The following is a 9,897-nucleotide window of genomic DNA, read 5'->3' on the forward strand; positions in this document are numbered from 1 at the left end:
TCAAGTCTCAACATTGTGATCATGGCCTGAGGAAAGTCCTGGCGCAAGCAGTGATTGTACTTTCCTTTTCAATCCTTTAAAGGATTGCAACAGAACTACTCCTTATTATCTCTCTGACTGTGATAGATGTGATGAAGTTCAGCCACAGAAAGATCTGTCCAGTGTTTTCTCAGGCTGCCTTTCTTACAGGACATGAATGAACTCATTTGGAGCTAATTTGCATTAATGGCGCATTAGCAGGGGTTTGTATACCTCACCCAGGTCCTGGACTTGGTGTGGAACACCTCGTGAATACTCCTGAACTGACACTGGGGTAAGGAATGCACCGCCAGTGACGCTCCTTTACTCACAAACACCCATGAACACACCTTTGTGGCATTCCCATGCAATGCACAAGTATCACTAGCATCAATTTATACATGAAGATAGAAGTGGCAAAATGTAATAACCTTGTCCATGATATCAGCAAGTCCTTTGGGGTCTGAATTCTATCCAACAGTCACGGACACTCCGTTCTTTCTCCTGAGCTCTCTGCCTCACCTCCTGGCTACTCCCAGCTAAAGCAGCAGAGGAAAGGCTCTTTAGCATCTCTATCCCTATTTCCATGCCCCTCCACGAGCAGAGGGAAAGCCCTGTGGGGAAGAGCAAAGTCTGTGTGTCATGACCATTGTTTCCTGATATGTCCACCTCAGAGAAAGTAAGACTGAGCACATATGAAGAGCTGTCATCAGTTCCTGAGTCCTCTTTGTAACACTGACAGCATCCTTCTGACAGACTTTTCTGGAAATGGCATATAACTGGGAAAAAAGCAAATAGACACCAATTAAAACAAAGGCTAAAAAATCTGCATTTGGTTTTTTTCTAATTCATAAAATGGATCTGACAGAAGTCACTCACCAGAAATGCCTGTATTCAAAGGTAGGATTTCAGTCACACTTGAGCAAAACAAAGGAACAATATCAGAAAACTCACACAGTTTATATTTGTCAGCCTCTTGCTCCTCTGATGACCTCCTCTGCCTGCTTTAGGTGGTTTCATCAGGACGTCTCAGCTGCCAGTTGTGAGATGTTGTGGTAGCAGTCCAGCTCTCTGCCAGTTCTGAAGCTTACAGTGGCTGAAAAGAGCAGCCTGACCCTGCGTCTACATTTCTCATTCTGCAAAAAACAACTTCCAAGAGCATCTGCAGGAACAATTATTTCTCACAAGATGGGGAGGCTGCAGAAGAAATATTTAAAGTAAATCGCACAGCAGAAGCACAAGACTGCCAGGAGTAATGAGATCCCAGGGGCATACGAAGTTTTGTCAGAAATCATCAGTGGACAAGAAGCTAAAAATTGTACTTTGGATAGCTGTTGTGGCACTCTCTGGAGAGTGATGTTGGAATGTGGGCATCTACGCTGTTACATTGCACAGGGCTTTGCTTGCTTACTTGTCTGTTTGCTGTCCAGATAAATAGACTTTACTTACTATTGGATATGTATTTCTTCTGGAAGCATTTCTGGTGCAAGTAAGTCACACCTGGCCATTTGCAAGATTTATATTGATCTTACCTTTGCAATCAAATATTCTTGAAGTAAAGATGTCTGTTACACAGGACATTTATGTAAATTCAGCTTTCTGTCCTAAGCCAGTATTTCTTACATGCATTCTCATTTCTTATTAACTTGTTCTTGCCATTGCACAGTGACAGCACAAAAGAATATGACAACTGTGCTATAGACAATGCAAAACGCAGAAGCAACTCTTCAACCCAAGCATTAATTTCTTATAAGAATTCGTACCAAAGCGTAGAGGAGCCTAATGTTGTTTTCAGTGACACCTTCTATAAGCTATGGTCAAATAGTTGCCCAGCAGCACCCAGAATTGAGACCTAGAGAAAAAAACCTAGGTGTTCACCCCCAAAGCATTAAAAAAATTAATCTATTTTTCATATAAATATATATGTCTGTATATAATTTTTTTTGTGTGTGTGTAAATATATAAAGTTATAAGCCCTAGCCTGGGCTGGGAGCACCTTGTAGCCTTGAATCCTACTTAAGTCACATTAAGGTGTAACTCAGGGGCAGATGTTTATAGGGAATGCAAGTGAAGAAATAAAAGTGCTTTGTTTACTTTGGGGTGGCACCAAGCAGGTCTTTTCCTTCCTTTCTCAGCTGATGGCGTGGTTTTCTGCTGGCAAGGTAGGGGCTGGGGTCTCTTGTTTCATTGTGGCTTCCCAGGTGGGCACCCCGAGCTGCTAGAGCTTACCACCCTGTGCCACTGCATTGGGCTGGTCTTTCATCCTGATGTTTCTTCTCTTCCCTTCTCCTTTCCTTCCTTTCCCATGGAAAACACACTTCTTCCCTTGTGTGGCTGTGTAAATGTTGGGCTAGGAGGTGGCTTGCATACTGGAGTAATTCCTAAACAATTCTTTTTTTTTCCATTGACACATGAAACTGTGCATCCAAATGCTGCCTTTGGTGACTCCTTCACTTCTTACAGTCAGCAAGGTGCCTTTATTAGATCTGTGATTCTGTGTTAGTCTAAAGATTAAAATAAAAAACCTGCATCAGAGCTGAAGGATAGAGGGGACAGTTGGAAGGATAGCATCAGTGACAGGTGACGTAGGTAGAATTATAGAATGGTAGAACAGTTTGGGTTGGAAGGCACCTTTGAAGATCATCTAATCCAAAATCCCCAGCCTCAGGCAGGGACATCTTTCACTAGATCAGGTTGCTCAAAGCCCCGTCCAACCTGACTTCAAACATGGCAGAAAGAATTTGCTGCACCAGCAGGAGAAGGGGAGAAGCTCCCCATCAGCAAATGGCCCAAACAACACCTAATATCAGGTTATTAATTGCTAACCTATGGATTCAACTACCGCAATGTGGTTCTCATAAAAAGGCATTTACTACAAGCGGAAAGGGATCTCTGTTTCCAGCAGCAGGTGACCATAGTCCTCTCTTTCCCAGCCAAATGTATTACTGAGCAGATGGAGTTCATCTGAACATTTATACCTGAGTAATGGGATGCTCTACCTGGACAACATTTACACTATTTTGGATAGTATTTATTTAGACACTGGTGTTGGAGTTAGTGCTCAGGAGCCCCATGCCTGGGCTTGCACTAGCTGACAAGAGAATACACACTGAACATCTGCTTGTCACAGGGTTCACAATGTCTTTCAAATCAAAAGATGAAACTTCAATGTTTTCCTGATTACAACAGCAGCTAACAGAAAGCTTTTCTCTGAGAGGCACTTCTTGGGGAATTTTCACAGAAGGAATTACAGCGAAAGATGCTTGATTTTCTCCCATCCTTTGGAAATGTTACCACAGCTCTACACCTTTCCATTTTCACTTCCCACTTTTCTACTCCACAGTTTTCTCAAGGCACTCTTCACCTCCTTGTTTCTTAGCGTGTAGATGAGTGGGTTCAGCATGGGTGTGATGACAGTGTAAAACACTGCCACGGTCTTGTCCTTTGGCAGATTGTTGGATGAACGTATGTGGATGAATGTGCATGGTCCAAAGAACAGAATCACCACAATGATGTGGGACCCACAGGTGGAGAGGGCTTTCAGCCGCCTTTCAGATGTTTGACTTTTTAAGGAAACCAGGATGACAACATAGGACACAACCAGGAGGAAGAAACAGCTCAGAGTCATCACTCCGCTGTTGGCAACAACAACAATGCCCACAGCATAGGTGTCAGTACAGGCCAGTTGCAGCAGGAGGTGGACGTCACAGAAGTAGTGGTCGATTTGGTTAGGGCCACAGAAGGGGAGCTGAACGATTAGAAGAGTCTGCACTGTGGAGTGCACGAAGCCTCCTACCCACGAGCCGATCACCATCCAGCCACACACACGCCTGGTCATCAGGCTGGTGTAGTGGAGAGGTCTGCAGATGGCAATGTAGCGATCGTAGGCCATCACTATGAGGATGAAGATCTCTGTGCAGCCAAAGAAATGTACCCCAAACAGCTGTGCTATGCAACCCACAAAGGAGATGGTTTTCCTTTCAACAAGGAAGTCAGCAATCATTTTGGGAGCTGTGACAGAAGAGTAACAGATATCTGCAAAGGACAGGTAGCAGAGGAAGAAATACATGGGGGAGTTCAGATGCTGACAGCTAATTACAGTGATAACAGTGAGTAGATTTCCTGCCACAATAATAATATAAAAGAACAGAAACATCACAAAAAATATTTTCTGCACCCCTTCATTCTCTGAGAGGCCCAGAAGAACAAATTCCTTCACACTGCTTGCATTCTCCATGTTAATCTGTTGGCTGGCGATATGCAATGGACAGCCTAGGCACATGGAAAAATAAAGACAAGTGATTCATCAGGTTTCTTCATTATTGAAAATGAACTATTTACCAGAAGTGCATACACACTAACAAATACATAGGATTAGGATTAAGTTTATGAAGTGGGGGGTTTTGTCTTTTTTTTTTTTTTTTCTTTCTTCCCCCTTATGTATTTAATTTCCCTGCATGAGACTTCAGCCATGTCTATCACTGCACTGAGGCAGATGCACTCTGTGATATGTGCCTCCACCCTGGTCCTCCAGGATTTTGAAGGACTGGGTCTGTGGCTGGCATGCTAAGGACAAGGCCAGAGTGTTCACCTCCAGCACCATGGGGCATACAGATATTTAAAAGTATGTTTGCCCTCAGTGTAGACCAAGTCCATGATAACAGTCTTTGTAAAAACAGTGCCTTCAAGAAAACCTGGAAGTATTCCTTAGAATGCTGATTTATAACTAAAAATGATCTTTGAATTGTTGTTCAGAGAGGAAATGAAACCACCCACAGAGCAAAAATAAAATCTCCTGTGTATATACATTTTGAAACATAAATTTGCAGCTTCATGGGCTGAACAATGAGTTCTAGGAAAATTGTCTATCATGGTAAAACCAACACACAATTTCACATATAACTTACTCTAGTACTTAGTTTGCTCTAAATCTCAGCAATGTTCCATTGAGAGGAAGGAAGAATGAAAGGGTCTTTTCAGACCTCCTGTCAGCATGGTATGAATTTTACTCTGTACTGATTTGTGATACACTCTGGGGGATATTCTCAAGGGTTAATTTCTGTTTAATGAAGCCAGCCTAGCTGGTGGTGAAAGTCTTTTTATAGGCAGAACTGCTAAACTGGGGTCCTTTACAGAACCTGTTCTTTTTCTATTGATTGAGAGGGGCCTAAGTAAATTAGTATCACCAGGATAAAGTTAACTTCAGAGAATAATCCTTTTTCTCCCCTAAAAGTAGCTCAGAGTTTTCCATAATGCCATTCCCCTTTTATGTCATTCCCCGCCCCCCCCCCTTTTTTTTTCTGTGTGTGTGTGTGCATACTATAGCTAAACTCCTTATCTCTAGGTGCTTCTACATCTCTACATTTTCTTTTTTCAGACATGGTCACATTCCAGTGTGAATGTGGGGCTTCTTTGGTTTGACGTGTTCCAGCTATAGCTCCTTGAGTAGTACATGTCACTAGTAAATAAATTGCGTCTTTTAAAAAGAATTAGTCCTTAACATTACCAACTTGCCACTGTGCAACCAGATATCAGAATTGCTTGGCTCAAAGAAGCCAGGAAACCACTAGATTAAACTCGTTACAGGTTTTAACCAAAAATAGGTTTGAAACAAACTATCAGCTGTATCGTACTCATCCTAGTGTCAAAACTTTCCCAGTCAACGTTGTTAAAACCGCCATGGCAAATCCTGCTCAGTGAAAAGGCAAGCAGCTCTTCCTGTTTGTGCAGGTGATCTGAGCAGATCAGTGGAGTGATTAATTTCATTCAAATTATCTAGCACCTATTTAAAATTACAGCAAGGTCAGAAATTCTTGTGTAGGCAAAAACTAGTCAAACATCCACAGGAAACATGGCAATGGAGAAAACCCAAAATTGCTCTCAAAACCAAAAAGTAAAGCCTAGAGAAGTTGAGAAACTTAGGGACTTTTCCTGTGCTTACAGCTGTACTAGCAGTAGGTAACAGGTATTCAGGAAGCAGGGGTAAAATTTACATGGGTAATTCCTTTTCTGATACATCTCCAAGAAAAAAAAGATCAGTAAGAACAATGTGATCTCAATTTCTACGTAGTATCACCAAGCTGTGAACCTCATCCCTCCTCTTTTCACTTAGCACTGCCATAGTGTTCTACAGTAGGCAGGGCTGTGCAGTAGCCAGTGGAAGAGAATCAGCTGGGCTCCATCTAGGAGAACTGGCAACCAGTGGTTCAGAAGGGAGTGATCAAGAGATAAATGATCAAGGAAAACTACATTCCTGGATGATGGCAGATGGGAAGCTCCTAAGCTAACACAAGGTGTATATTTTTGAAAAGATTGAAAAGATATGACCTGTTCACAACAGGCAGCTGTGTCCCTCTTGGTGAGGCCCCTGACATGACCACCAAATGACATTTTACAGTGGATTACATCTGCCTCATTCCATCTCATTGACTTATGTCACACAGGCACCTATATCTATATCTGAGCCAGTCATATGCACTCTTTTTTCTTGCCTTTGCAGGGCAATTCACAACCAGCCTAAGGTGTCTCCCTAAAGGTGCGATGCATTGCATGCTGGAGGTGCTGATTTATTTCTGTTGACTCTAAGAAGATGACTAGAATGACTAATTCAGTACAGGACTCCCACAAGTTGTGTCTTACCTCTAAAAGTATCTTTTCAGGGACAGACTAGAGGTATATGACATAATGCAATCAATTGCAAAATAAAATAAATAAATAAATACAATGTGGACTGCTAACATTTCAAAAAGAATGAGAAACATCTCCTTATTGCAAGGGTTTGTCCGTAAAATCTCAGGTGGTTAATGGGAAACAAAATAACAAAACAACCTAATCTAGGACTACCGAATTCGCTCTGTACATGGTTTCAGCCAAAGACAGCCATAGACAATTGATAACTTTATTGAGAATTTCTTTTTGTGTGTTCACATTTGTTCAAGAGGAAAGGAAATGAGGAAAAGCAAAGAAGAAAGGAAACAAACAAACAAAACAAAAAAAAAAGAAAAGGAAAGAAAAGAAAGGACCCAGAGAACCTGGAAAACTTACCTCCTCTGCGTTTGGAGATCTAATTTTTTGTGCAAGGACTGTATGATTTTATCTCCTCAACACCTGCCTTCCCCAGTAAGAATGTGCTAGAGCACAGAGTCTTTAAAGAACATAGAATAGCTTCTGGAAAGCTTCCAACGCCTGCTTAGGAGGTCGCCTTTATTGTATAATCCCACCTAATTTAATTTCTTGCTTTCCTGTACTGCAAGTGCGTCTCAGTTTCGAGAACTGCCTTGATGGGCGGTGGGGGTAGCCTGGCTGGGCCCTCCTGCACTGACTGATGTATTCACAGCCCAGCAGCTGAAAGAAGGCTGAGAAGAAAATGGTTTAAGTAGCACTCTTTAACCCTCTCCAAGGAAATCTCCCACCTCAAGGGCTCTTGGGGATGGAGGAAGGAGCCTTAATGAGGGCAAGGCATGAAAGGAAGGGGTAGAGGAGAAATTAACTCTGTCCTGACTGAAAAGTTTAAGCAAACATACATTAAAGTAATATCAGTCAGTGATAATGATCTTATGAAGGCGTTTTAGGATTTCTACGGTAGAAAGAACAGCCCATGGATTAGCTGAATAATAAACTGAACAAGCATGTGATGTGACCTAGTCCAGTTAACCCTTTCCAGAGTCCTTTCTTAAGCCACGCCTTATGGTTTTCCCAAGTGCAGAGGCCCATTAAATCCACTGCTTTGGCTTTATAGCATTGTGAGGAATAAACCAGTTCTTTTAAAATTTTTTGTGGTCCAAGAAGAAAACATATGAAACACAAATCTACATTAAAAAATCAGAGAGATTTCTAGCAGTAAGGCGAAAGGCACCATTTTCTGGGGCTGGCAAAGGGTTCCCTGTCACAGCAGTCTTTTTAAGGGCAGGTTAGGCACACTTCTCTTGGTCCTGGTTATGCTTAAGTTTTCACAGAGGTGGAAGATGGCCTAGGTTACCTCTTGATGACGCTTCAAGCAGTATTTTGCATGAAATTTCGTCACTGGCAACCCAGTAAATAAAGCGTCTTGCAAGAACTTGCATGTTTCAGCAAAAGTCAGCAAATTACAAAGTTAAAAAAACCCCTTTCTTTCACCAATCAGGAAAATGAGGGAGGAAGTCAGCTATTTTACGTCTTTGGAAGACAGACATAGACCTGTTAGAGTGGGTCTGGAGGAAGGCCATGAAAATAATCCAAGGGCTAAAACAGTTCTCTTATGAAGAAGAGCTGAGAGAATTCAGCCCAAAGAAGAGAAGGCTCCTCAAAACATTCTTGTGGCCTTTCAACATAGGAAGGGGGCTCATAAGAAGGACAGAGAAAGGCTTTTCAACAGGGCCTGTAGTGACAGGACAAGGGGCAATGGTTTTAAACTGAAAGAGAGTAGATTCAGATTGAACATATGGAAGAAATATTTTTATGAGTGTGGTGAGACACTGGCCCAGGCTGCCCAGAGCAGCTGTGGGTGCCCCATCCCTGGCAGTGCTCAGGGCCAGGCTGGACGGGGCTGGGAGCAGCCTGGGCTGGTGGGGGGTGTCCTTGTCCCTGGCAGGGGGGTGGACTCGGTGATCCTTAAAGTCCCTCCCAACCCAAACCGTTCTACGATTGTATGCAATTTTGCTGTCAAGAAGAGCCTCATCTTCCTTAAAACGTCTGCAGCCAGAGGTGAATCTATGAAATGAAATGCAGTAAAGCAAATGGATATGCCACTGCTCTGAAGTCTACTCTGTATTTTTAGCCTCTGACTTATGGGTGTCAACAAATAGTTTCATTCACTGCCCATTATTTTGTTTTGTACTCATTTCTTGAAATTTAGAATGGCCCAATAACCACCAAGGTAATGTAACCATCTCCCAACACAGAATGCCAGCAATTCCATGCAGTGAGAATGGAAATCCCCAAATTAATGGGGAGGTTAAATACTGCTCTGGGTTAAAACTAGTCCTCTAACTTAAATACCATCTTACAGGGTAGCCTTGAGCCCTGGCTAGGTTAATAAGGGTTAACAGCAGTCATTATAGGAAACAGAGCATTGGGTAAGAAAGTAAAAACAGTCTGACAATCTTTGGGAAAGGAAGAGGAACAACAACTGACAGAAGAAGCTAAAGATGAACCATTGGATATCTGGCCTGCTAAGCTAATTTGGGCCACACCTTCCAGTTTCTGTACCCACTGACACACATGGCAGTTATTTGGCTAGCATCATACTCATCTTCTTTTGTTTCCCTAGCCAAATGGACTAGCAGAAGTAACCTAATGCACAAGCCTAAATCAAGAGTTGCTGGTATCTCCTGTTGCAAGATAGTACCCTATGAGGATGTGCTCACTGCCAGAAAAGGAGAAAGCTGTTTCCTCCATTTTCACTCCACGTACTTTGGATCTGGACACCATGGTGGTGGCAGCTCATGCTCATGGAGGGACTGTGCGTGGTGAGAAGATGAATGAAGTGTTGTGGGTGGGTAGTGAATGCTGGCAAGGGGCTGTCTTGATAAAGACATGAGGTGGTGAAGAGGTGCAAATTTAATAGTGGGCAGGATGGGGCTGAGGCACTGTTTGGGGGAAAGTTGTGAAACTGGAAATAGAAGCATGAGGCTGGAGGCTGTCTTGAGGGATTTTGTGAAATCGGAAGTGCCTGAGGCGTGGTGAAGGACTGTGCTGAAAGACAGTATGAAGTGGCAGGTAATACTGTGGGGTGTGAAGTTGCATTGAAAGAGCTGCTGACATCAGAAGTGGGCATTGTGTAATGAAAGCAGCGCAAGCAGTTTGTGCAGTTGGAGCTGCTGAGCTGTGGTAAGGCTATGGAGTTTGGGTGGATCCTTCTCCAGGAAAGATTGTGTGGAGCAATAGCATGGCAACTTGTGT

General features: G+C 42.8%; 1 protein-coding gene across 1 annotated transcript; it reads right to left on the reverse strand.

Annotated features, from left to right (window-relative positions):
• Positions 1 to 1,809: 1,809 nt before the first annotated feature.
• Positions 1,810 to 4,270, reverse strand: LOC119154735 (olfactory receptor 4S2-like). The gene is made up of 2 exons (XM_037402626.1): positions 3,347 to 4,270; positions 1,810 to 1,884 (listed from the first exon to the last, which is right to left on the reverse strand). The coding sequence occupies exons 1-2, from the start codon at positions 4,253 to 4,255 to the stop codon at positions 1,810 to 1,812; spliced, it is 984 nt and encodes a 327-aa protein (XP_037258523.1). The 5' UTR covers positions 4,256 to 4,270.
• Positions 4,271 to 9,897: the final 5,627 nt, after the last annotated feature.

Source organism: Falco rusticolus, chromosome 10 (assembly GCF_015220075.1).
Source record: "Falco rusticolus isolate bFalRus1 chromosome 10, bFalRus1.pri, whole genome shotgun sequence".
Classification (NCBI taxonomy): Eukaryota; Metazoa; Chordata; class Aves; order Falconiformes; family Falconidae; genus Falco; species Falco rusticolus.

Coding starts and splice junctions, on each gene's coding strand:
- LOC119154735 (XM_037402626.1), bottom strand. CDS start 4,255: ATGGAGAATGCAAGCAGTGTGAAGGAATTTGTTCTTCTGGGCCTCTCA. Junction 1,885..3,346: donor GAAAACTGTGGAGTAGAAAA/GTGGGAAGTGAA, acceptor GTGAACACCTAG/GTTTTTTTCTCTAGGTCTCA.